The following is a 27769-nucleotide window of genomic DNA, read 5'->3' on the forward strand; positions in this document are numbered from 1 at the left end:
TGGCAGTCAGCACGGTCTTGAGCTTTGTAGGCTTATAGGAAAAAGACTGAATGAGAAGGAGACAAAAATACAGCATCCTCAATCATCCTTACAAAAACATCTTTTCACATGTAAGACAGAAACGCACAATGTAGTATAGATATTCCAGGTCACTGGAAATCCACAAAAACTCCCAGTTTGTGTGAAAGAGGTTAACAATATTATGAAAATGGAAAACATGATTTCACATGATGACAATTGCCTCTAAGCTTTTCATCGCCAACGGACATGTTGGATATTATTCAGTGAGGGGAATGACCTGGCAATCTGGTTGTGAATTCTTTTTCACCAACGTTTGAGGCGCTGTCTTTTCTACTTTTTGGTATGGACTTTTTTTTCCAGGATGAACTCCCTGGATGTGACTTGTGTCTTACTTAGTGTCCTGTAGGACTCTGGCTATATGAGGTGCGGTTTAACTTATAATTTTTGATTGACTGGAAATCTGGTTGTCCGCAAATAATACTTAAAAGACAACATCGTGGTAGATGTGTTCTCTGAAGTGCTGATTTCAATAAGTAGTGTGTTGTTTTTTTTTTCCTTTTGTCCCCCCACCTCCTTTTTCTTCCCATCCTTTCTGCTTTACATGCCTCTAGCACCCACATCATTTGTTACATTGCAGAGCATATATTAATGCCTCATCAAGCTGGTTATACTTATATTCTAATGTTCAACAATAATATTAATATGTCAACTTTATTGTCATTATTGAACACAATTGGAATGTACCGTTTTCATATCAATGTTAACACAAAAAATATTTAATGTAAAAAATGCAGTACAGTGTGTCCATATTTATACCTTTCATGCTACTTTAGAACTTAATAGACCACAATGGATACAAGTATACAAAAAAAAACAAAAAAAAAAACCTTTAGTCTTCTATTTTCTTGTGTTACACTAAGGATTTTTCTGCCTCCTTGCACTGAATGTAATTCCTTGCTCGAGGTCTCTGGAACTCATGGCACAACAATATCCAGCAAATAGCATTTGTGAGCCATAAAATGAGCCATTCTGTCACTCATTAGTAGAGGTAGACGACATGGCATGTGGTCAGATTTTATACACTGGGGTTGGGGTATCGGATCCTATACAGTGAACCGGATGTTATCCGCATGTGGGGGGTGTCAGTATGGCCGGACCTTATGCACTGGACTGGTAACGTGGTTGGACATTATATACCGAGGGGAGAGCGGAGCAGTGGGACCCAACTTCATACGCCAGGGGGCAGAGAGGCTGGACGATAAAGCTGTATCTATAGTTGTACAGACTGCGGAGCCCTATGGAGCACAGTTTGTTTTGTTGTGGTCCCAGTGACACTGTGTGCAGATGAAGACACAATGAGTGGCTCTAAGAAGCTGCCATCAACAATCAAAACCTTTATTACACTATCTGACACACATTATAAGTAGCAAATTGACGGGGCCTAGAGCTTCCTACTCATCTTTGGTTTCTTGTGATGAGACTTGAATTTCTTCTGGGAAGATCCATTTTGTTTCTGCAAAGAGAGCATACAGTGAAAACAGGTACATGAAGACTATGAGTGAGGCCATCCTGGGAGCAGGGCACAGCTCTTACGGCGAGGACTACTCGTGGACTGAGGGGGCAGGGCACAGCGCTTACGGCGAGGACTACTCGTGGACTGAGGGGGCAGGGCACAGCGCTTACGGCGAGGACTACTCGTGGACTGAGGGGGCAGGGCACAGCGCTTACGGCGAGGACTACTCGTGGACTGAGGGGGCGGGGCACAGCGCTTACGGCGAGGACTACTCGTGGACTGAGGGGGCGGGGCACAGCGCTTACGGCGAGGACTACTCGTGGACTGAGGGGGCGGGGCACAGCGCTTACGGCGAGGACTACTCGTGGACTGAGGGGGCGGGGCACAGCGCTTACGGCGAGGACTACTCGTGGACTGAGGGGGCGGGGCACAGCGCTTACGGCGAGGACTACTCGTGGACTGAGGGGGCGGGGCACAGCGCTTACGGCGAGGACTACTCGTGGACTGAGGGGGCAGGGCACAGCGCTTACGGCGAGGACTACTCGTGGACTGAGGGGGCAGGGCACAGCGCTTACGGCGAGGACTACTCGTGGACTGAGGAGGCAGGGCACAGCTCCTACGGCGAGGACTACTCGTGGACTGAGGGGGCAGGGCACAGTGCTTACGGTGAGGACTACTCGTGGACCGAGGGGGCAGGGCACAGCGCTTACAGTGAGGGGCAGGTACGCAGACAATGGCTGACTCACTGTGGTAGAAACATCCGGTGCGTTTTATTCAGTGATCCATACCAGCAGGCTTACTAGTAATGCAATAGGAAAAACCAGCTCACCCTCTACCAGCTTCAGTAGATTTGAGAGTCCAACATCAGCGCTGCTGCAAGCGCTAAATACAATATGAAGGGAGAAATCATCCAGCTCCCGGCATATCACAGGTAAAACAGGATTCTTTACTCCATTTGGTTAAAAGCAGGTAAGTATCCAGATGGTATTAACATACAGTTCACGTTGGAAGACAAGGGGACATGGGGAGAAACGTATAATCACCAGACGCGATTCGAACAGAGCGTGTTCTTAATCCTGTTTTACCTGTGACATGCCGGGGAGCTGGATCATTTCTCCCTTCGTATTACTAGTAATGTACAATGCAGGAGCAGTGGGCACACCCTATGGAAGACCTGGGTTATACGGCTCATGTCCCTCGCCGGCTGTATAGCGCCACAATATGGCGGTACACAGGAATGAACTACGGCACAGGCGTGAAGATGTCAAAGTGTTTTTTCTGACACAATGGAAATTCTGTCATGTTCACTGCTTTTTCTGAGATCTCTGCTATCCGTCAATCAATGAACCTTTCGCTTTTTGCAAGTCCACAGGTTGTGAACCTGTAAATGACCTAAGTGCCGAATCGCCACCAGTGGCAGATTGTGTCCGATTCCACCCGATGAATTACAAGAAAGTCTGCCGCGATATTCCACAGAAATGCTAGGACCTCCTGCTGCACACGGTAACGTCGCCCCTCTGCAAGTCTCTAAGTCTAATGGGAATCTTGCAGAAAACGCAGGGGGTCACACCACGGGGAGGTCACTCATTGCACATGCTGCAAACAATCCTGTGACCCACACTGTCCATTCCTGGTCTCCTGCAATGACGAGGACCTGGTATATTGCAGCAAACCCTGCTAAGTCACTCTCCTCTGCTGATAAGCCACATGAACCTGATGATCATAATAAACAGGTCGAAATCTAGAAGTGGAGGCCCAATCACAACCTCAATCATGATTAAATCTTACACATACCTGCACCCTCTAGGTTGTGCGCAGTATTATAGGTGGACAGAGCTGCAATGCCACAACCAACCACAAGGAGCCAATCCTGAGATCAGCCGTGTCAGGTCCAGTATAATGCCTCCTCTAGAGGACAGTGCTGTACCCAGCAGAGCGCCCCCATCCAGTACTCATATATACACTCACCTGTGGCCTTTTCCTATTGTTGCTACACAAAGTTTTGTCTACATCCATCTCCTCATCACTGGCGGACTGCAACCTGCCGTTCTCCTCCTCCGCTGGGATTTTCTTTGAAAACATATGAGCTGTAGGGACCAAAAAGTGTCAGAGCTGCGGGGAAAGGAAAGGGAGGCCGTCCGGAGGAGGTCGGCAGAGCTGCGGGGAAAGGAAAGGGAGGCCGTCCGGAGGAGGTCGGCAGAGCTGCGGGGAAAGGAAAGGGAGGCCGTCCGGAGGAGGTCGGCAGAGCTGCGGGGAAAGGAAAGGGAGGCCGTCCGGAGGAGGTCGGCAGAGCTGCGGGGAAAGGAAAGGGAGGCCGTCCGGAGGAGGTCGGCAGAGCTGCGGGGAAAGGAAAGGGAGGCCGTCCGGAGGAGGTCGGCAGTGCTGCGGGGAAAGGAAAGGGAGGCCGTCCGGAGGAGGTCGGCAGAGCTGCGGGGAAAGGAAAGGGAGGCCGTCCGGAGGAGGTCGGCAGAGCTGCGGGGAAAGGAAAGGGAGGCCGTCCGGAGGAGGTCGGCAGAGCTGCGGGGAAAGGAAAGGGAGGCCGTCCGGAGGAGGTCGGCAGAGATGCGGGGAAAGGAAAGGGAGGCCGTCCGGAGGAGGTCGGCAGAGCTGCGGGGAAAGGAAAGGGAGGCCGTCCGGAGGAGGTCGGCAGAGCTGCGGGGAAAGGAAAGGGAGGCCGTCCGGAGGAGGTCGCAGAGCTGCGGGGAAAGGAAAGGGAGGCCGTCTGGAGGTCGGCAGAGCTGCATGGAAACCAAAAGGAGCCCTGAGGAGGTCGGCAGAGCATTGTGATTATGTGGTGCCACCTGCACTTTACTGAAGTCTCATTACTTGCAGGATGAGAGTCCTTCTTTCCCTACATTCATGTAATCTCTCACAGCAACAAAAGATAAAGATTTAAAAAAAAAAAAAAAAAAACCTGACCAGCACTTCCTAATAAAATACAGCAAGCGTGAATACAAGCTGCAGTGACTGCATAATATACAAACAGAAGAATGCAGCAGCCTCTGTGAGCCAAGATGAATGCAGACATTGGACATTTGAAATGTAAAACTGGATTTCTTCCACATAGAATATAACATCATTGTTTTTTAGGTTGAGGGTAGACATGTCCTTCAGGAGTCAATGACTTCACAGCTCAGCTCTTCACACTGCAGTGGTGACAGCAGGAATGCAGCGGTGAGAACACATCAGGAAGGCCAACACTGTACTACTAATGCCAGTCTAGCGCCCTGTTCTTACCGCTGGAAGCAGTTAGACTGCCGCCCTGCTGTCACCACCAATAGTGGGCGAGAAATAACTGACCAGCACCTCCGAACAGGATGAAGCAAGTAATAATATCAGGGTCCCATCACAGAGTGGTCGCCTTGTTGTGGCTGGTGGGCTCAGATGAACTGGAGAATTAATGTGCAAAGTAACTGCATTTACATGCTATATGGCAGAAATGGAGGACATATTCCAGATATTCGATGTTTGCTGACACCTTGGCGCACACAGAGGCTGTGGTGACTATAGTGCTGCCCCAGGGGTGGAAACTAGGAAGAACTGACATTGCTGACAGCGCCCGTGATATTGAAGCTTGTAGAGACATGGCAAACATAGCTATCAAGATAAAAGCAAACATGGCCACAGCCTGCATGTCCTAGTTTCTCCCCAGCGGCACCAGTCAGCGCTGTCATTGTGGGAGCCATCAGCTACAGTACACCCCCACCCCATAATGTCTGTGCCAGTGCTGCGGTCACTATCCTACCTGGGTACAGGTCACTCATACTGTCCCCGGAGTCGCTTTGTTCGGACTGGTCGTCTTTAGGGGCCCACACGTCACCTTCATCATGTGCTCGTTCATCCTCTAGGGGGCGCTGCTTCTTTTTTCTTTTTAAACAAGCAGGAACAAACTCCACCCCGCGTTTCTGACAATCCTCATCTGGTGGAGAAGAGAAGGGTCACACACTGCAACACAAACCAAAGTACGATACCGCCAACCCATGGTGCGCCCACATGGTGCTGCCAATCATTACTAACTCGTGTCTGTGTAACACCAAGCTTTCTCCACTAATGTCCCAATCCATCGAGGGAGCTCTAAATCACCCCTATAAACCTCTCACCCTGACCTGAGGGGGTAACCAGTGAGCAGCCTTGTCCGGGTGAGGGGGTGCAATTACACCTGTGCCGGGCCGGGTGAGGGGGTGCAGCTACTTACACCTGTGCAGGGCCCAGGGAGGGGGTGCAGCTACTTACACCTGTGCAGGGCCTGGATGAGGGGGTGCAGCTACTTACACCTGTGCAGGGCCTGGATGAGGGGGTGCAGCTACTTACACCTGTGCAGGGCCTGGATGAGGGGGTGCAGCTACTTACACCTGTGCAGGGCCTGGATGAGGGGGTGCAGCTACTTACACCTGTGCAGGGCCTGGATGAGGGGGTGCAGCTACTTACACCTGTGCAGGGCCTGGATGAGGGGGTGCAGCTACTTACACCTGTGCAGGGACGGGGGAGGGGGTGTAGCTACTTACATCTGTGCGGCTGGGTGACGGGGTGCAACTACATACACCTGTGCAGGGCCGGGGGAGGGGGCGCAGCTACTTACACCTGTACAGTGCCGGGTGAGGGGGTGCAGCTACTTACACCTGTACAGTGCCGGGTGAGGGGGTGCAGCTACTTACACCTGTACAGTGCCGGGTGAGGGGGTGCAGCTACTTACACCTGTACAGTGCCGGGTGAGGGGGTGCAGCTACTTACACCTGTACAGTGCCGGGTGAGGGGGTGCAGCTACTTACACCTGTACGGGGCCGGGTGAGGGGGTGCAGCTACTTATACCTGTGCCGGGCCGGGTGAGGGGGGGGGTGTGCAGATACTTACACCTGTGCAGGGCCCAGGGAGGGGGTGCAGCTACTTACACCTGTGCAGGGCCTGGATGAGGGGGTGCAGCTACTTACACCTGTGCAGGGGGGGTGCAGCTACTTACACCTGTGCAGGGCCTGGATGAGGGGGTGCAGCTACTTACACCTGTGCAGGGCCCGGGGAGGGGGTGCAGCTACTTACACCTGTGCAAGGCCCGGATGAGGGGGTGCAGCTACTTACACCTGTGCAGGGCCCGGATGAGGGGGTGCAGCTACTTACACCTGTGCAGGGCCCGGATGAGGGGGTGCAGCTACTTACACCTGTGCAGGGCCCGGATGAGGGGGTGCAGCTATTTACACCTGTGCAGGGCCCAGATGAGGGGGTGCAGCTACTTACACCTGTGCAGGGCCCAGATGAGGGGGTGCAGCTACTTACACCTGTGCAGGGCCCGGATGAGGGGGTGCAGCTACTTACACCTGTGCAGGGCCCGGATGAGGGGGTGCAGCTACTTACACCTGTGCAGGGCCCGGATGAGGGGGTGCAGCTACTTACACCTGTGCAGGGCCCGGATGAGGGGGTGCAGCTACTTACACCTGTGCAGGGCCCGGATGAGGGGGTGCAGCTACTTACACCTGTGCAGGGCCCGGATGAGGGGGTGCAGCTACTTACACCTGTGCAGGGCCCGGATGAGGGGGTGCAGCTACTTACACCTGTGCAGGGCCCGGATGAGGGGGTGCAGCTACTTACACCTGTGCAGGGCCCGGATGAGGGGGTGCAGCTACTTACACCTGTGCAGGGCCCGGATGAGGGGGTGCAGCTACTTACACCTGTGCAGGGCCCGGATGAGGGGGTGCAGCTACTTACACCTGTGCAGGGCCCGGATGAGGGGGTGCAGCTACTTACACCTGTGCAGGGCCCGGATGAGGGGGTGCAGCTACTTACACCTGTGCAGGGCCCGGATGAGGGGGTGCAGCTACTTACACCTGTGCAGGGCCCGGATGAGGGGGTGCAGCTACTTACACCTGTGCAGGGCCCGGATGAGGGGGTGCAGCTACTTACACCTGTGCAGGGCCCGGATGAGGGGGTGCAGCTACTTACACCTGTGCAGGGCCCGGATGAGGGGGTGCAGCTACTTACACCTGTGCAGGGCCCGGATGAGGGGGTGCAGCTACTTACACCTGTGCAGGGCCCGGATGAGGGGGTGCAGCTACTTACACCTGTGCAGGGCCCGGATGAGGGGGTGCAGCTACTTACACCTGTGCAGGGCCCGGATGAGGGGGTGCAGCTACTTACACCTGTGCAGGGCCCGGATGAGGGGGTGCAGCTACTTACACCTGTGCAGGGCCCGGATGAGGGGGTGCAGCTACTTACACCTGTGCAGGGCCCGGATGAGGGGGTGCAGCTACTTACACCTGTGCAGGGCCCGGATGAGGGGGTGCAGCTACTTACACCTGTGCAGGGCCCGGATGAGGGGGTGCAGCTACTTACACCTGTGCAGGGCCCGGATGAGGGGGTGCAGCTACTTACACCTGTGCAGGGCCCGGATGAGGGGGTGCAGCTACTTACACCTGTGCAGGGCCCGGATGAGGGGGTGCAGCTACTTACACCTGTGCAGGGCCGGGTGAGGGGGTGCAGATACTTACACCTGTGCAGGGCCTGGACGAGGGGGTGCAGATACTTACACCTGTGCAGGGCCCGGACGAGGGGGTGCAGCTACTTACACCTGTGCAGGGCCCGGACGAGGGGGTGCAGATACTTACACCTGTGCAGGGCCCGGACGAGGGGGTGCAGCTACTTACACCTGTGCGGCTGGGTGATGGGGTGCAGCTACTTACACCTGTGCGGCTGGGTGAGGGGGTGCAGCTACTTACACCTGTGCAGGGCCGGGTGAGGGGGTGCAGCTACTTACACCTGTGCAGGGCCGGGTGAGGGGGTGCAGCTACTTACACCTGTGCAGGGCCCGGATGAGGGGGTGCAGATACTTACACCTGTGCAGGGCCGGGTGAGGGGGTGCAGCTACTTACACCTGTGCGGCTGGGTGAGGGGGTGCAGAATACTTACACCTGTGCAGGGCCCGGACGAAGCGCTTCCCCTGTACATGTCGCTCTACGTGCTCCGGGACCTTGTTGATGTGACGAAGGGTTAATTTACAGAACAGCTGATGTCTGCGGGAAGAGGCACGGTTAGCAGGGAGTCACCGGAGCCGGCCGCCCCTCCGCCCGCTACTGACCCGTTCTTGGTGCTGGGCACAATATGAGGCTCAAAGCTGCTGTAGTCAAACATGCGGGGCCGGCTCAGCAGCCGCCGGTACTTCTTCCCCTCAGTAAAGCTCCGCAGCTCGGGGAGACGGCACGGCAGCTCGTGGCCCGTCACCGAGAACCGCACCTACAAGCGTGAGGGACAGGAGTCACAGCAAGGAACAGGGGGGAAATCGCCGGCCGCGGGGCCCTATGGGTGGGTACTGGCACCTTGTTCCCGGGGATGAGCTCCAGGGCCGGGTGTCTCTCTAGGAACTCCCGCACATCCTCCGGCAGATCCTCCATGCTGTCACCACGTGAAGCCTCTGCTTCCTGCAGCCAATCACAGAGCAGACCTCATGAGGCCGCCATTATTCCCTCCGCGCTCTGCAATATGACTCTCCGCGGCCTCCGTCCTCACGCTGACTGGTTTCTATGGTTTCCACAGCTCATTTGTCTCGGAAGTTCTGCAGCCTCACGTGATACAGGAAGCCGGAGCCGCCATGTCTGCAGTCCGGGTGTTATTGAGAACAAGACGGCAGGTGAGGACCGGGACACGTGACACTGGAGGGACCGGGCAGAGCTGCTCAGTTATGTGGAATGTCCCTCCCTCCGGCCTGTGTCCACCTTCTCTATCGCTGGTTTGTTCATTACCCACAATGCTCTTAGTTGTGAGCAGCCCCCAGACTCCTATGATTGCTGCTGTAGTGGCGGCCATTACTGCCTCCTGTCTGACTGCTCTAACTGGCAGGAACCCTTTCCTATTCTGCTGCCTGAACCTGTGAGTTACTGCTCTCAGCTCCCTCAGGATCTGTGGGTGAAAGCCGTCCGGCCTAAAGGCTTATCAGTATTTAAAGGAAATGTCGCCCCATTTTTCGCCTATCAGCTGCCGGCACCGCCATCAGGGGCTTATCTACAGCATTCTGTAATGCTGTAGATAAGCCCCCAATGTAACCTGAAAGATATGAAAAAGGAGTTATATTTTATTCACCCGGGGGTCCGGGTCCGGATTTGGTCCGATGGGTTTAGCAGTGGCTCATGGGTTAATAATGGGTTAATGTCACCTTGCTATTGAAAGGTGACATTAAGCTGGATTAATAATGAAGAGGTGTCAATAAGACACCTCTCCATTATTAATCCTATAGTTGTAAAGGGTTAAAATAATACACACAATAATTAAAAATTCTTTTAATGAAATAAATACACAAAGTTTTTGACCAAATTTATTATTCTGCTAATCCAACAAAAGCCCTTGTTCTGTCAAAATAATAAAATAAAAAACCAACAAGGGCTTTTGTTGGATTAGCAGAATAATAAATTAGGTCAAAAACTTTGTGTATTTATTTCATTAAAAGAATTTTTAATTAATGTGTGTGCGTATTATTTTAACCCTTTAGCAGATTTGGCTTTCAGTACCATCTTTATGCTGATGACACACAACTATACACATCATCCCCTGACCTTACCCCCACTATACTACAGAAAGCCAGTGACTGTCCGCAGTCTCCGACATCATGTCCGCCCTCTATCTGAAACTCAACCTCTCCAAAACTGATCTTCTGCTCCCGCTGTCTACTAACCTCCCTAAATCTGACATTTCCCTTTCCGTGGGTGGCACCATAATAACACCCCGGCAGCAGGCGTGCTGTCTGGGTGTTACATTTGACACCAATCTCTCCTTCACATCCCATATCCAATCTCTTGCCCGCTCCTGCCTCTTACACCTAAAGAACATCTCTAGAATCCGCCCTTTTCTCACCATGGAAACAACAAAAACTCTCACTGTAGCATTGATCCACTCCCGCCTGGATTACTGCAACGCTCTATTAATTGACCTCCCCGTTACTCGACTTTCCCCCCTCCAGTACATTCTTAATGCAGCAGCCAGGGTCATCTATCTGGCTAATTGGTACTCGGACGCGTCCGCTCTTCGCCAGTCCTTACATTGGCTGCCCATTCATTATAGGATCCAATTCAAAGTACTTGTTCTCACCCACAAAGCTCTTCACAGTGCAGCACCCCCTTACATCTCCTCCCTCATTTCTGTCTATCGGCCTAGCTGATTACTGCGCTCTGCAAACGACTTTCGACTAACCTCTGCACTAATCCGTACCTCCCACTCCCGACTCCAAGACTTCTCCCGCACTGTGCCAATCCTCTGGAATGCTCTACCCCAAGAAATTAGGACTATCCACAATGTGCAAAGTTTTAGGCGCTCCCTCAAAATACATTTGTTCAGAGCGGCCTATCACGTTCCCTAATCACAGTCATTCTTTGTGTAAGTGTGTGTGTGTGTGTGTAGCCCATTCACTATCTCCATCTATCCCTCACTCCCTCAAGATGGCTGGACCTTCATTGTAAATACATCACTGTAAATACAAACCTGTACCTTGTATCTCCCCCACCTCATTGTAGATTGTAAGCTCTCACGAGCAGGGTCGTCTTATTTCATCTTATTTTGCTTTAATTACTGTATTGATAACGTTGTTACTTATGACTTGTGTTTTGAAATTGTTAAACTGTAAAGCGCTGCGGAATATGTTGGCGCTATATAAATAAAGATTTATTATTATTAATATATATTTCTTTTGTGTTTTAACCTGTCAGGTGCATGCTCAGTTAAAAAAAAACGGATCTATCGCTGGATTCCGTCATTTGACGGATGACGATGGATCCTGCGCCCATAGGCTTTCATTCTAGCAAACGACGGACAGCAACGGATCCGTCACTGTCCGATTTTTCGACGAGCACAAAAAACGTTGCTTTATGCGTTGTGTCCGTCCGCCGGAAAATAATTTTTCGACGGATTCGGTGAACGACGGACGAAACATGAGACAATCCATCGCTAATAAGTCTATGAGGAAAAAAATGGATCCAGTGGCATCAGTCGCCGGACCCGTTTTTTTTTTTCAAAAAACGACTGATTGTGACTGATGGTAAAAAACTGATGTGTGAAAGTGGCCTAAGATGAGGGGTATCTGACAGCTGCCTTGACTAATCGCAGCATGTTGGCAAATTGGGATGATGGACTGTATACAGACTCTGGTGATAGGTGCCGCAGGCCTTATGGGGGCGCTCTGCTGTCCTCTGTACCACAGCTTGTACACAGCAGTGCCCGTCCCTACATGACGCAGAGATCACCCTGAAGACCGGCTCTTACACAGTGTACAATGTCATCGTCACTAGGTATATTAATGTTTTCATGTTTATATAGCGAGGTCTTAACATTACATTTACATACAGTTTCTATTAGAATTTACTAGAAGTATTTTTACCCTTCTGTAAAAAAAAAATATAGTGTGACCTCTGCACACTTGAAAACTGTCCTCCAAATACTAAAAATGCTGAAAGAAAGATGCCCATAGCCTGATACCCCCCACATAATCCCCAGTATATAGCCCGCCCCCTCCATACATCTCTGCCCATATCCTGATACCCCCCACATAATCCCCAGTATATAGCCCGCCCCCTCCATACATCTCTGCCCATAGCATGATACCCCCCACATAATCCCCAGTATATAGCCCGCCCCCTCCATACATCTTTGCCCATAGCATGATACCCCCCCACATAATCCCCAGTATATAGCCCGCCCCCTCCATACATCTCTGCCCATAGCATGATACCCCCCACATAATCCCCAGTATATAGCCCGCCCCCTCCATACATCTCTGCCCATAGCATGATACCCCCCACATAATCCCCAGTATATAGCCCGCCCCCTCCATACATCTCTCCCCATAGCATGATACCCCCCACATAATCCCCAGTATATAGCCCGCCCCCTCCATACATCTCTGCCCATAGCATGATACCCCCCCACATAATCCCCAGTATATAGCCCGCCCCCTCCATACATCTCTGCCCATAGCATGATACCCCCCACATAATCCCCAGTATATAGCCCGCCCCCTCCATACATCTCTGCCCATAGCATGATACCCCCCACATAATCCCCAGTATATAGCCCGCCCCCTCCATACATCTCTGCCCATAGCATGATACCCCCCCACATAATCCCCAGTATATAGCCCGCCCCCTCCATACATCTCTGCCCATAGCATGATACCCCCCCACATAATCCCCAGTATATAGCCCGCCCCCTCCATACATCTCTGCCCATAGCATGATACCCCCCACATAATCCCCAGTATATAGCCCGCCCCCTCCATACATCTCTGCCCATAGCATGATACCCCCCCACATAATCCCCAGTATATAGCCCGCCCCCTCCATACATCTCTGCCCATAGCATGATACCCCCCCACATAATCCCCAGTATATAGCCCGCCCCCTCCATACATCTCTGCCCATAGCATGATACCCCCCCACATAATCCCCAGTATATAGCCCGCCCCCTCCATACATCTCTGCCCATAGCATGATACCCCCCACATAATCCCCAGTATATAGCCCGCCCCCTCCATACATCTCTCCCCATAGCATGATACCCCCACATAATCCCCAGTATATAGCCCGCCCCCTCCATACATCTCTGCCCATAGCATGATACCCCCCCACATAATCCCTAGTATATAGCCCGCCCCCTCCATACATCTCTGCCCATAGCATGATACCCCCCCCACATAATCCCCAGTATATAGCCCGCCCCCTCCATACATCTCTGCCCATAGCATGATATCCCCCCACATAATCCCCAGTATATAGCCCGCCCCCTCCATACATCTCTGCCCATAGCATGATACCCCCCCACATAATCCCCAGTATATAGCCCCCCCTCCATACATCTCTGCCCATAGCATGATAACCCCCCCACATAATCCCCAGGATATAGCCCGCCCTCTCCATACATCTCTGCCCATAACTTGATACCCCCCACATAATCCCCAGTATATAGCCCGCCCCCTCCATACATCTCTGCCCATAGCATGATACCCCCCACATAATCCCCAGTATATAGCCCGCCCCCTCTATACATCTCTGCCCATAGCATGATACCCCCCACATAATCCCCAGTATATAGCCCGCCCCCTCCATACATCTCTGCCCATAGCATGATACCCCCCACATAATCCCCAGTATGTAGCCCGCCCCCTCCATACATCTCTGCCCATAGCATGATACCCCCCCACATAATCCCCAGTATATAGCCCGCCCCCTCCATACATCTCTGCCCATAGCATGATACCCCCCCACATAATCCCCAGTATATAGCCCGCCCCCTCCATACATCTCTGCCCATAGCATGATACCCCCCCACATAATCCCCAGTATATAGCCCCCCCTCCATACATCTCTGCCCATAGCATGATACCCCCCCCCCCACATAATCCCCAGGATATAGCCCGCCCTCTCCATACATCTCTGCCCATAACTTGATACCCCCCCACATAATCCCCAGTATATAGCCCGTCCTCTCCATACATCTCTGCCCATAGCCTGATACCCCCCACATAATCCCCAGTATATAGCCCGCCCTCTCCATACATCTCTGCCCATAGCATGATAATCCCCAGTATATAGCCGCCCTCTCCATACATCTCTGCCCATAGCATGATACCCCCCCACATAATCCCCAGTATATAGCCCGCCCCTCCATACATCTCTGCCCATAGCATGATACCCCCCACATAATCCCCAGTATATAGCCCGTCCTCTCCCTACATCTCTGCCCATAGCCTGATACCCCCCACATAATCCCCAGTATATAGCCCACCCCTCCATACATCTCTGCCCATAGCATGATACCCCCCCACATAATCCCCAGTATATAGCCCGCCCCCTCCATACATCTCTGCCCATAGCATGATACCCCCCCACATAATCCCTAGTATATAGCCCGCCCCCTCCATACATCTCTGCCCATAGCCTGATACCCCCCACATAATCCCCAGTATATAGCCCGCCCCCTCCATACATCTCTGCCCATAGCATGATACCCCCCCACATAATCCCTAGTATATAGCCCGCCCCCTCCATACATCTCTGCCCATAGCCTGATACCCCCCACATAATCCCCAGTATATAGCCCGCCCCCTCCATACATCTCTGCCCATAGCATGATACCCCCCACATAATCCACAGTATATAGCTCGTCCCTCCATGCATCTCTGCCCATAGCCTGATACCCCCCACATAATCCCCAGTTTATAGCCCGCCCCCTCCATACATCTCTGCCCATAGCATGATACCCCCCACATAATCCCCAGTATATAGCCCGCCCCCTCCATACATCTCTGCCCATAGCATGATACCCCCCACATAATCCACAGTATATAGCTCGTCCCTCCATGCATCTCTGCCCATAGCCTGATACCCCCCACATAATCCCCAGTATATAGCCCGCCCCCTCCATACATCTCTGCCCATAGCATGATACCCCCCACATAATCCCCAGTATATAGCCCGCCCCCTCCATACATCTCTGCCCATAGCATGATACCCCCCACATAATCCACAGTATATAGCTCGTCCCTCCATGCATCTCTGCCCATAGCCTGATACCCCCCACATAATCCCCAGTATATAGCCCGCCCCCTCCATACATCTCTGCCCATAGCCTGATACCCCCCACATAATCCCCAGTATATAGTTCGTCATCTCCATACATCTCTGCTCATAGCATGATACCCCCCCACATAATCCCCAGTATATAGCTCGTCCCTCCATGCATCTCTGCCCATAGCCTGATACCCCCCACATAATCCCCAGTATATAGCCCGCCCCCTCCATACATCTCTGCCCATAGCATGATACCCCCCACATAATCCACAGTATATAGCTCGTCCCTCCATGCATCTCTGCCCATAGCCTGATACCCCCCACATAATCCCCAGTATATAGCCCGCCCTCTCCATACATCTCTGCCCATAGCATGATACCCCCCCACATAATCCCCAGTATATAGCCCGCCCCCTCCATACATCTCTGCCCATAGCCTGATACCCCCCACATAATCCACAGTATATAGCTCGTCCCTCCATGCATCTCTGCCCATAGCCTGATACCCCCCACATAATCCCCAGTATATAGCCCGCCCCCTCCATACATCTCTGCCCATAGCATGATACCCCCCACATAATCCCCAGTATATAGCCCGCCCCCTCCATACATCTCTGCCCATAGCATGATACCCCCCACATAATCCACAGTATATAGCTCGTCCCTCCATGCATCTCTGCCCATAGCCTGATACCCCCCACATAATCCCCAGTATATAGCCCGCCCCCTCCATACATCTCTGCCCATAGCCTGATACCCCCCACATAATCCCCAGTATATAGCTCGTCGTCTCCATACATCTCTGCCCATAGCATGATACCCCCCACATATTCCCCAGTATATAGCCTGCCCCCTCCATACATCTCTGCCCCTACATGATACCCCCCACATATTCCCCAGTATATAGCCTGCCCCCTCCATACATCTCTGCCCATAGCCTGATACCCCCCACATAATCCCCAGTATATAGCCCGTCCTCTCAATATATCTCTGCCCATATCCTGATCTCTCCGCATAAATTGCCTAGAAGATAAGGCTGCCTCTGACTCCATTATACAAGTCTTCTCTCCAGTGTCCCTTTGATGCCATGTGCGCCGCTGTAAATCCCGCGCCTTTGCATTCTTCCTGCCGTCGCTCTTCTGCGCTGTGGGGAATTCACCTACACTGTGCGCTGGAAATCACAAGGAGTGGAAGTTAGGGCAGAGACACACTGCCGTATTTCTCGTCCGAGAATCACATTGTAAAACTCGCACTGGCTGTCGGCTCTCCTGACCTGAGCTTGAGAGCTGCATAGTAATCCATCACGCTGTCATGCTCAGGTCAGGAGAGGTGCCGGCCAGTCCATGCAGTGCGATGCGATTATCGCACGAAAAATACGTCAGTTTGACTCCAGCCTTAGGGCTCATACTCACTTGTGAGAGACTTGCACGATTCTCGTGTGAGACTCTCGCATGAAAACCCGGCACTGCCGCTGGCACTGAGACCGGAGCGTGCGGCTGCATAGAAATACATGTAGTCGCACGCTCTGGTCTGAGTGCCGGCGGCAGTGCTGGGTTTTCATGTGAGAGACTCACACGAGAATTGTGCGAGTCTCTCACAAGTGAGTATGAGCCCTAACAGTGACTCTCCGACAGCCGTGTACATCAAAATTGAAGACCGTGCTCACAAAAGGGCAGACCGGTGCAGAGGAGCAACGGCAGGCAGAATGCGCAGGCGCGAGATTTCCAGCCGCGCACATGGTGTCAAAGGGACAATGAAGAGAAAGAGAGGAGAAAACTTGTATAATGAAGACCATAAGCAGACTTATCTTCCAGTCAGCCTACGTCCCATAGCCTGGAAAATCAAAGGTATAAGGCTGGTTTCACATTAGCGTTTTTTTGCGCAGCGCATCGTGCGCGTCCATGCGTCATGCGTACCTATGTTTAACATGGCGTCCGCATGGGCTTGCGTTTGCACACGTTCGTATGCGTTTTTGTGCGCATGCGCTTTTTCAAGGTATGCGCGCCAGACCGCAACCTGTTGCATTTTTGGGTCAGCCGAAAGGCATCAAAAAAATCATGCGCACAATTGCGCACGGAATGCGACAAAATAACGCATTACAGTCTATGGGAACGCAGGCGTGCGCATGGACATGCGTTCGTCTGCGTTTTCGTGCTCATGCGTTTTTGGCATAAACGTGTGTAGAAACTGGTTTTAACCCCTAGAGAACGAATGCGCATAAACGCAAACGCATGCAAAAACGCATGATGCGTTTTTGCATGTGTTTCTACTTGTACATGATGCGCAACGCACAAAGACGCAAGTGTGAAACTAGCCTAAAAGATGATTTTTAATGAACATGACCACATGCAGTAGACATACAGGTATGACTAATGTCCACCGTGTACAACCTGTATGCCCATATTAATAACTCAAAAAAGGGACCGATTCCCTTTAGTATTCATGACTTAGCCCATGGCTAGGTCGCCAGTTTGAGATCTCTTGTGGTCTGACACCTGGCACCACCACCCATCATCTGTTCTCAGCAGAGGCCAGATGTTAGCAGTTGCTGAGCCATCATCCGTGCAGTGACGGCGGACTAGAGTACTGCGCATCTATTGGATCCATTTATACAGTTGTGGCCACAAGTATTGACAACTCTGCAATTCTGTCAGATAATACTCAGTTTCTTCCTGAAAATGATTGCAAACACAAATTCTTTGGTATTATTATCTTCATTTAATTTGTCTTAAATGAAAAAACACAAAAAGAATTGTCCTAAAGCCAAATTGGATATAATTCCACACCAAACATAAAAAAGAGGGTGGGCAAAAGTATTGGCACTGTTCGAAAAATCATGTGATGCTTCTCTAATTTGTGTAATTAACAGCAGCTGTAACTTACCTGTGGCACCTAACAGGTGTTGGCAATAACTAAATCACACTTGCAGCCAGTTGACATGGATTAAAGTTGACTCAACCTCTGTCCTGTGTCCTTGTGTGTACCACATTGAGCATGGAGAAAAGAAAGAAAACCAAAGAACTGTCTGAGGACTTGAGAAACTAAATTGTGAGGAAGCATGAGCAATCTCAAGGCTACAAGTCCATCTCCAAAGACCTGAATGTTCCTGTGTCTACCGTGCGCAGTGTCATCAAGAAGTTTAAAGCCCATGGCGCTGTGGCTAACCTCCCTAGATGTGGACGAAAAAGAAAAATTGACAAGAGATTTCAACGCCAGATTGTGCGGATGTTGGATAAAGAACCTTGACTAACATCCAAACAAGTTCAAGCTGCCCTGCAGTCCGGGGGTACAACAGTGTCAACATGTACTATCTGTCGGCGTCTGACTGAAAAGGGACTGTATGGTAGGAGACCCAGGAAGACCCCACTTCTTACCCCGAGACATAAAAAAGCCAGGCTGGAGTTTGCCAAAACTTACCTGAAAAAGTCTAAAACGTTTTGGAAGAATGTTCTCTGGTCAGATGAGACAAAAGTAGAGCTTTTTGGGCAAAGGCATCAACATAGAGTTTACAGGAGAAAAAAAGAGGCATTCAAAGAAAAGAACACGGTCCCTACAGTCAAACATGGCGGAGGTTCCCTGATGTTTTGGGGTTGCTTTTCTGCCTCTGGCACTGGACTGCTTGACTGTGTGCATGGCATTATGAAGTCTGAAGACTACCAACAAATTTTGCAGCATAATGTAGGGCCCAGTGTGAGAAAGCTGGGTCTCCCTCAGAGGTCATGGGTCTTCCAGCAGGACAATGACCCAAAACACACTTCAAAAAGCACTAGAAAATGGTTTGAGAGAAAGCACTGGAGACTTCTAAGGTGCCCAGCAATGAGTCCAGACCTGAATTCCGTAGAACACCTGTGGAGAGATCTAAAAATGGCAGTTTGGAGAAGGCACCCTTCAAATATCAGGGACCTGGAGCAGTTTGCCAAAGAAGAATGGTCTAAAATTCCAGCAGAGCATTGTAAGAAACTCATTGATGGTTACCGGAAGCGGTTGGTCGCAGTTATTTTGACTAAAGGTTGTGCAACCAAGTATTAGGCTGAGGGTGCCAATACTTTTGTCTGGCCCATTTTTGGAGTTTTGTGTGAAATGATCAATGTTTTGCTTTTTGCCTCATTCTCTTTTGTGTTTTTTCATTTAACACAAATTAAATGAAGATAATACCAAAGAATTTGTGTTTGCAATCATTTTCAGGAAGAAACTGAGTATTATCTGACAGAATTGCAGGGGTGTCAATACTTTTGGCCACAACTGTAGGTCATCAATAGGGATGAGCGAATAGCTCTGGGTAAGAGCTTATCCGAATAGCTATAGCGCTTCACAAATAGCTGTTGCGGGAACCTGGATACCTGGAGCGCTCCCAATGTTCAGCTGCATGTGTCGCGGCTGTGTGACAGTCACATCATGTGCATGGAGAGCCCAACAAAAAGGCTCTCCGTGCATGTATTGTGACTGTCACGCAGCTGCAGCGTCAAACAGCTGAACATTGGGAGCGCTCCAGGTATCCAGGTTCCCGCAACAGCTATTTGTGAAGCGCTATAGCTATTCGGATAAGCTCTTACCCAGAGCTATTCGCTCATCCCTAGTTGTCAGTATAAAATAGTGGAGCAACCCTTTAATTGTTCTGTGGTTTGGTGAGATGTTGGGGTGGATACTGCTAGGACCTCAGTGGTGATGGCTGTGGTGTGCGGCATGGAATGACTGTCTCTTCTGCTTTCTTTGCAGTATCCCTTCATCCAGTTTCGGTTGACACAGTCTTGTCTGTGGTCCAGATCGCAGCCATGGAGCCGTCAGATGTGTAAGGGTCACTGCCGTCTATGTGGGCTATATATGTAAATATAGACGCCTTAGGCTATGTGCGCAGGTTCAATATTTGCTTTCAGAGATTTCTGCAAGGTTTTTGCATCTCTTGGCAGCAAAAATGATGCGGAAAATTCTGCAACGTTTCTGCATGTCTTTATTTCCCCATGCATTCAATGGGTCACAAACACAGGCAAAAACGCACAAAGAATTGGCATGCTACGGACTTAAATGCACAGCAAATCCTGAAAGGAAAATTACTGATCATGTGCACAGCACTTCAGGATTCTCGACTCTGCTGGCATAAGGATTCTCTTGCGTTTTTGGGCCAATTCTGCAAGTAAAAAAATGCATAAAAAACGCACCGTGCGCACCCAGCCTTAGGGCTTGTTCACACATTGCGTTTTTGTCGCGAAAAAAGAGCAGCGTTCTACCGTCCCAAAATGTGAAATAAGATTTCTGACTTCTCGTGCACACGCTGCTTATTTTTTCCTTGCAGGTTTACAGCAGTTTGAAATTTCAGTGTTGTTGCAGTGTTTATCACCCATAGAAAGCAGTGGGAAAATGCAAAAAGCACAGCAAACAGGCTTTCCGTTGTTTTTGCATTTTTTTGCTACATTTTTAGTGACTAATTCTATTAAACATGTACTGTAGATAAATCACACGTGTAATCCATAACATAAAACGCAGGAAAACTTGCATTTTTACTGCCGAGAGAGAGGGCTTTGGGCTGCTGAAAAAAAAAAAAAAAAACGCTGCCCGTGAACAAAGCCTGTAGATGTTTTCAATAGACCAGACCCGTTTTTAGTCGTGTGACTTTTTGATCACTTTTAATTTGATACGTTTTAATTTTCTTTTGGTGTTCACTATGCTGGATAAATAAGGATACATGTTTGTAGTATAGGTCAATAAAATTGCAATGTTGCCCAATTTATACACTTATTTGTTTTTCATAAAGAAGTTGTTCCCTTTCAGAAAACTTTGGGCTATAAGCTGTAAAAGTCCAGGCTAAGTATTCCTCACTCTCCACAAGTCCAGCGCCAGCTCTCTGCCGCTGCCTTGGTCTCTATTGTTTGCAGCTCTGATGTCACATCGGCAGCGCTGCAGCCAATCCATGAGCTCAACGGCTCTTCATGAGTAGGGAGCACGAGCCGCTGTACTCGCTGATTGGCTGCAGCGCTGTCGACATGAAATAGAATTCAGCAATTTGCAATTGGAAAATAATTACATTTCTCTCCTTTTAATTATTTAAACAGAATGCCTAGCTGACACTTTCCTTCCAAGAATTTTGCAGGGGAATTTGTAAGGAAACCTCCTGTGTCCCCCCAGAGCTGTGCTGCCCTCCTGCTCACTGTGTGGCTGCTCTAGGAGCATGTTAGAGGGGATCTGTCCCCCAAACTGTTTATATGCACATGTAGCTCTTGCAAAGACAAGTGTACCAGTACCTTTAGCTAGCTAGTCTGTTCTTCCCTTACTGAGAATTAGCCCTTTGAATCAATGTGCAAGCAAGGCTGAAGTCCTTTCAGCACGTCCCAAGCATCTGCTCTCCCCGGCTATATTCCCATCCAGCGCCATCTTCTGCTGATTGACAGCTTGAAATCATGCAGTATAGAGGCTGCCAGTCAAGAAAAAGGCAGCGCTGGGCAGGGAATAGAGCTGGGGAGAGCAGAAGCTTGGGACCTGCCTCCACATGCTGACAGCACTTTACATTTGCACATACAATTTGGGAGGCAAAATGCTGCTGACAGATTCCCACTGAGACTATGATTATTAGTGGCTGCATTGGAGCGAATGTCTGAAGCCCCTGGGCCATTGACTGTAATGATGCCGTGAACGCCTATTTGAGGTGTGCACTAAGATGCAGTCGACAACATTTTGATTCCCTCAAATAAACATTTACTGCTGAAAATATTGTCCCGACAGATCCCTCTTCGAGTCCGTCTGCATCAGTACAGTCCTTGCCCCCGAATGGCTATATGAACATACAAAACCTAGCATAAGAACAAGGAGTAGATACCCTGCAGTACGTATAGAATGAAAGGGGTTATCCACTACTACGTAGGACAAAGCCTTCTTGATCTAAATGCTTGGCCCTGATAAAAATTAAAAAGCCTATACTCACCTCCTGTGCCATTCCAGTGGTGTCAGCACTCGCGGTCCCGGGGCTTTCATGCGGTTCTTGTGACATGTGACCCCAGCGCCCAATCAGTTCTGTCGTCACTGTTCACACCTTTGTATGAATTGAACATGAAAAAGCAGTCCGGGCTGCAGCTGATCATGGCTTCCTCTTCATGCTCAATTCGGCAGGAAGTGGAGACAGTGACACCAGCACTGATTGGGCGCCGAGCTCACGTGTCACAGCAACCACGCGAGTGCCAACACTGCTGGTACGGTGTCGACAGGGGAGGTCAGTATAAGCTTTGTTATTTTATTGGGCCAAGAGTGGGGTATGCAAAGGAGTTGTGCAAGTAGTGGTCAATGATATTGGGGACTTGGTCTACACAGATTTAATTAAAAAAAAAAAAAAAAAGTAAAGGCCATCACACCACAACTAGGTTACAATCAGGTTTGTTCCTATCTTATGTCGCCACACTATGTGCCAGCAGGCCTCAAATAGATGGCGCAGAGCAGGACCCAGACCTGACTGTTTTATACCTGCCCAGCTATGTAGACAAGATCCACCGCCCATAGGGCCACAATTGTACGAAGCACTAAAGTATAGCGTATTATTGGAATGTCATTTTTCAGGGCTATATGAACATAGCCTAACTACCCATGCGCTAATCCAGATCCTCAGTAATGGTTGTAAATTAATCCTGTGTTCTTTGCAGAGTTTGAGAGTTTTTCTCTTGTCGATATCACTTCTTGTGTACTTATCCTTTATTTCTAGACTTTTTTATCATTTCTGAACTTATAACTATTAGATATAGTGTGGCACAATCATTGACGTTGTCTCAATAGCTAACAATCTACCAGGCACTGGGAGGTGTGATCTACACCATGTTTGCACTAATATCCTATGTGTCTACAACAGGTCCCAGTGGTGGCTCACAGAGAACATTCTCGTCTTCCACGGAGTCTAGTAAAGATCCACTGGTGAAATGGATGCTCTTATTCATCCCTGTCGCCTCCTTTGGGCTTGGGACTTGGCAGGTAACACTATATATAAGGGGGAGAGAGTTCTTATAGACAGCAATCTTGTTATATCCGGTGGTGTGATGTAAACACTGTGCAGTGATCGTTCTAACAAGACCGTACCATTGCAGCGTAAGTGATGTATACACTGTTCAGTGATTGGTTTTATGAGGCTGTACCTGCTGCTGTTCAGATGATGTATACATTGTTGCGTTGATCAGTATTATAAGTCTGTACTTGCTGCCTCTCAGATGTCATATACACTGTGCAGTGATCAGTATAATGAGGCTATGCCTGCTGCCTCTTGGGTGTTGCATACACTGTGCAGTGGTCAGTAGTGGGAGGCTGTGCCTGCTGCCTCTTGGGTGTTGCATACACTGTGCAGTGGTCGGTAATGGGAGGATGTGCCTGCTGCCTCTCGGTGATGTTTACATTGTCTGGTGATCGGTATGATAAGGCTTTACCTTCTGACGCTATGATGTATGCACTTTGCTGTGATCAGTATTAGGAGGCTGTACCTGCTGTGTCCGTAGCGCACAGTCTTCAGCCGCTCTGCAGTTGTGGTCATCCTATTGTAGACCTGGCTCGCTTATATGTGCGTCCACCTCGGAGCCGGAAAGAGCTTGTGCATCCAGTAATTAACCCCTTAGTCACTTGGATCCTCATTTGCTGAGGACAGTGGGAAACTATTTTGGCTTCTACCTGGTGGATGTAGGAGCTGCGTGGTTGGCTTTTGATGACTCCATTGCTGGGCTGGTGGCTGTGACAGAGGAGCTGGTTCTCCATGTTGACTGTATCTCTCGCAGGGTTGGAGTAGACGTTCTCTGCGTCACTGCTGTTCTTTGTCTTTTTTTTTTATAGATCCAGCGACGGAGATGGAAACTAAACCTCATCCAGCAGCTGGAGGCACAGGTTACTTCCAGCCCCATATCGCTCCCCACAGAGTGAGTTTCCATTAGCAGCCACTTTGTAATGGGGAATCCATGGAGTTTACCAGATTTGGCGAGAAAGTGTAAGATTGTGGCACTTTTTGGTACAAGGTGCATTTAGATTTGGATCTCTTTATTGTGGATCGAAAGCGCTGCTTGCTCCTCACATAATGTGCGGGGTGTGGCGTAAAGTGTGTCCGTGGGTGTTATCATTTCGTCAGAAATTCTGGTTTGAAGGTAACCTAGATGCAATGTAAAGTTGGAGAGAGTTGTGGCCAATGTGGCATCTGTCCATAAACCTTACATGTTCATGCTCTACTCGATTCCCTGTTGTGTCCAGTCTCACAGAACTGCAGACATTGGAATTCCATCCCGTTAAGGTCACAGGCCATTTTGACCATTCAAAGGAGATTTACTTGAGACCCCGCACCCTGGTGAAGCCAAGTAAACAGTCTCAGGAGTCCAGTGGGATGGCACCTCCGGAGAACGGGGCTCACGTCATCACCCCATTCCTCTGTACAGACTCTGGGTATGTAATCTTACCATATGATCTATTCTTTACAGCAGGGTTCCCCAACTCCAGTCCTCAAGGCCCACCAACAGATCATATTTTCAGGATTTCCTTAGTATTGCTCAGGTGATAATTGCTTCACCTGTGCAATACAAAGGAAATCCTGAAAACATGACCTGTTGGTGGGCCTTGAGGACTGGAGTTGGGGAACCCTGCTTTACAGGGACGAAACCTGTGGGGTTCACTTATTTATCTTGCTGTTGGTGCATCTTTTCTGATGTTTGGCATGTCTAACCAGTAACCACTGGGAAAGTCTCCAATATCCAGTCACGTTCATAGAACAAAATGCACTAGGTGGTGTTGTGTCTTCATGGAGAGGGTGGCATCGCAGGTGGAGCTCCATCATTGTGAAAGTGATGGTGCCATATGTACAAAGAAGTTGTTGTGGAAGGGTTGGTTCAGTAGGTGCAGCATTGTTGTCATGTAAGGGGTGGTGCAGCATCGTAGTCATGTAAGGGGTGGTGCAGTAGGTGCAGCATCGTAGTCATGTAAGGGATGGTGCAGTAGGTACAGCGTTGCTATAGTGAAATAGGAGGCACCATAAGTACAATGGTATTGTGGAAGCGGTGGCACCATAAGAGCAGCGTTGTTATCATGGAAAAGGTGGTGCCATAGGTACAGTGACATCATCGTGGAAGTGGTGGTACTGTAGATGCAGCGTTGATATCATAGAAGTGGTGCCAAGGGTACAATGATGTCATCGTGGAATGGAATGGTATCATAATGGTGTATGGATCGAGTGGGCTGTTTTCTTGCTGATGCTTTTTATTTTTGCTTCTCCACCTCTAACATGCTGTAATAATTTCCCCACAGAATCACCATCTTGGTAAATAGGGGATTTGTACCTAACAAGAAGCTGAATCCACAGACGAGAATGGAGGGTCAGGTGAGCAGAGCACCAGATAGCTAGGCAGCACTACTGGGAAGGTCTGCTGTGTCTGTGTGAGTAATGAGATGGCGCGGTCACTGTGCCTAGTATGATATATTGTGTGCCGCATACAAGTATTGAACCACACAGTCACTCACAGTGTGCAGGAGACCATAGGGTCTGCCATCATATTGTATGTCTGTGATCTGTAAGTGCAGGGCTTCCCCTTCTGTCCCGGAGATGACGTTGCTCCTGCATCTCACTATAAGGGTCTACTCACACTAGGAAACCTCCTGATTTAGAGCCCAGGACCACCCTCCTGCAGCTAAACATCAGCATTGACTCCAGGACCTCTCATAGACTATGACCACTTACTGACAATCAGGAGGTGAATAGGCTTCTGGCTGCAATTGTTCCCCATCCTCCTGCAGATGTGTGAGGAGTTCATCAGCTTTTTTCTGTGTAGATTGATGGGCAGCAGGACCTGGTGGGGATTGTGAGACTCACAGAAACTCGACAACAGTTTGCTCCAGAAAATGATGTGCAGAACAACATGTGGTATTATCGGGACCTGGCAGCCATGGCAGAGCAGACCGGGGCACTGCCGATATACATCGAGGCTGATTGTGGTAAGACCTGAAGAGATGGGCAGTAACCTCAGTCTTTTACGCTGGCGTTTCCCCCCCCAAGGTTCTGCTGCTGTCGTAGGATTCAATGCCCTGTCATACTGCATCCGATGAGCAGCTTCTTTATAGAACGGAGACCGCGGTTCGGGCCACGCTCCTGAATCTTATTGTGAATGCATGCCATCCCTTTATAGTACAGAATGCAATAAATCAAGAGCACAGTACTCTGCTCTCAGCTTTCGGAAAAGGGCGAGTCTAGGAGCTGAGTTCGCTTGTCCCCATCTTTCTTTGCTTCATCTCCCAGTTGTGTGTAGTCTGGTGGATGTGCAAATGGATATTAATAGACCTTCTCTATTAAATCTCAGACAGCACTGTTCATGGAGGTCCTATCGGTGGACAGACCCGCCTGACACTAAGAAATGACCACCTGCAGTACAGTGTGACCTGGTAGGTGGATATCGTCACATTTTCCTATGCATGGGCTCCATATTTAACTTGTCGCCTTTGGACACTTGGTGGATGTGACTTTCATGGTGGGTGCCGTTTGTGTCTCCAGGCACGTCATTTTGCATTAGGTTTAACACCTGGGACCACTAGGAAAGTCTCCCAAGGTACGCGCTAAAAGAAACACCTAATAGTGTGGTGTATACCACCAAACTCAATTCTACAGAGGAAACCTATAGACGTGTGTATGAAGCCGTGGAGGTACACAACTACATGCCCCTGTGTGCTCACCCCGCACATACCAGGACGTAACCCACAATTCGCCTAATATTACCCTGTGCGTTATACCAGTGGCTGTACAGACCCACACCCTGCAGCCTCGCTGTATGATCACCGCATGCCATAATTCTTACTGATTGTTTCCACCCTCATCCTGCTACACTGAGGTCATATGTTGCTTTCTCTAATTTTCAGGTTTTCACTCTCTGCCTTCACCTCTCTTCTGTGGTTCCAAAAATTCATCCGGAAAGCTCATTAGTAATGTCCCTAGGGATCACAGTTGGTGGACAGATCTGCTGTAACGAGGTGGAGGGGGTGATATGACGACGTAACTCATGAACTGCTGTCTGAAAACCACTGAATGATGAGCCTTCAGGAGTACGATCTGGAGCCCCGTAAGGACGGAGAGACAGCAGTGCCCGTGCGTGTGATGGCGGAGTCAGGACAGACACACTGATCTGGGCATGTTAGTCATTTTCGGCCCACCGCCATCAAATCCAAGCTGCATGTTTAACCCCACCAGCCCAGTGAATAATCAGACACTCGGTTATTCTATTTTTAATCTGACATTTATTTCAATTGTCTCTTTTTTTTGTTTATGGGGTCGGTGCAGGAAGCCTCCAGTTAATAAATGTTTTTTCTGGTTGCAGTGAGAGCTGGGGTGTTGTGTGTGTGTGACTGGAGCTGAGCATTACGCTGCTAATCTCGGAATTAAAAAGTGCAGGCCGGCTCTATGATGTCCCCCTCGCAGGATGGGGGGTATTGCTGCTCCTTCTCTAGCACACAGACAGGGGCTGCTGTATAAAGGACAGTATGCAGCAAACCTGGGCTGCACCCGTGACCTGGGTCTCGCACTGCAGAGTGCTAGTTTCCACAGATTTAATAGATGTAACCTGACACTGCAGTTTTTTACAGTTTTCTCGCAGTCTGGTGGGATTTCAGCTGATTTTCCAAGTGGCTAGTGAATTTAAGAGGTGGGGGTGGGAAGAAGTGGCTCATAAGTGGAGGAAGAGAAAGATTTTTCTGATAAAGTTACAAAGATATTTCTGTTCTCCTGTAA

The 27769-nt window shown here is 49.9% G+C and overlaps 2 protein-coding genes across 2 annotated transcripts; one reads left to right on the forward strand and one right to left on the reverse strand.

Moving 5' to 3' along the window:
* Positions 1-713: 713 nt before the first annotated feature.
* On the reverse strand, positions 714-9055 carry SURF2 (surfeit 2). Its single transcript, XM_073558406.1, has 6 exons — positions 8836-9055; positions 8598-8752; positions 8429-8532; positions 5280-5453; positions 3503-3621; positions 714-1534 (listed from the first exon to the last, which is right to left on the reverse strand). Exons 1-6 carry the CDS (start codon positions 8908-8910, stop codon positions 1463-1465), a joined length of 699 nt encoding a protein of 232 aa, XP_073414507.1. The 5' UTR covers positions 8911-9055; the 3' UTR covers positions 714-1462.
* Positions 9013-27364, forward strand: SURF1 (SURF1 cytochrome c oxidase assembly factor). The gene is made up of 9 exons (XM_073558393.1): positions 9013-9146; positions 19783-19855; positions 22892-23010; positions 23854-23936; positions 24262-24450; positions 25306-25378; positions 25827-25989; positions 26352-26433; positions 26905-27364. Exons 1-9 carry the CDS (start codon positions 9108-9110, stop codon positions 26966-26968), a joined length of 885 nt encoding a protein of 294 aa, XP_073414494.1. The 5' UTR covers positions 9013-9107; the 3' UTR covers positions 26969-27364.
* Positions 27365-27769: the final 405 nt, after the last annotated feature.

This window comes from Dendrobates tinctorius, unplaced genomic scaffold (genome assembly GCF_039654945.1).
Source record: "Dendrobates tinctorius isolate UK_male_01 unplaced genomic scaffold, ASM3965494v1 ptg000013l, whole genome shotgun sequence".
Lineage (NCBI taxonomy): Eukaryota > Metazoa > Chordata > Amphibia > Anura > Dendrobatidae > Dendrobates > Dendrobates tinctorius.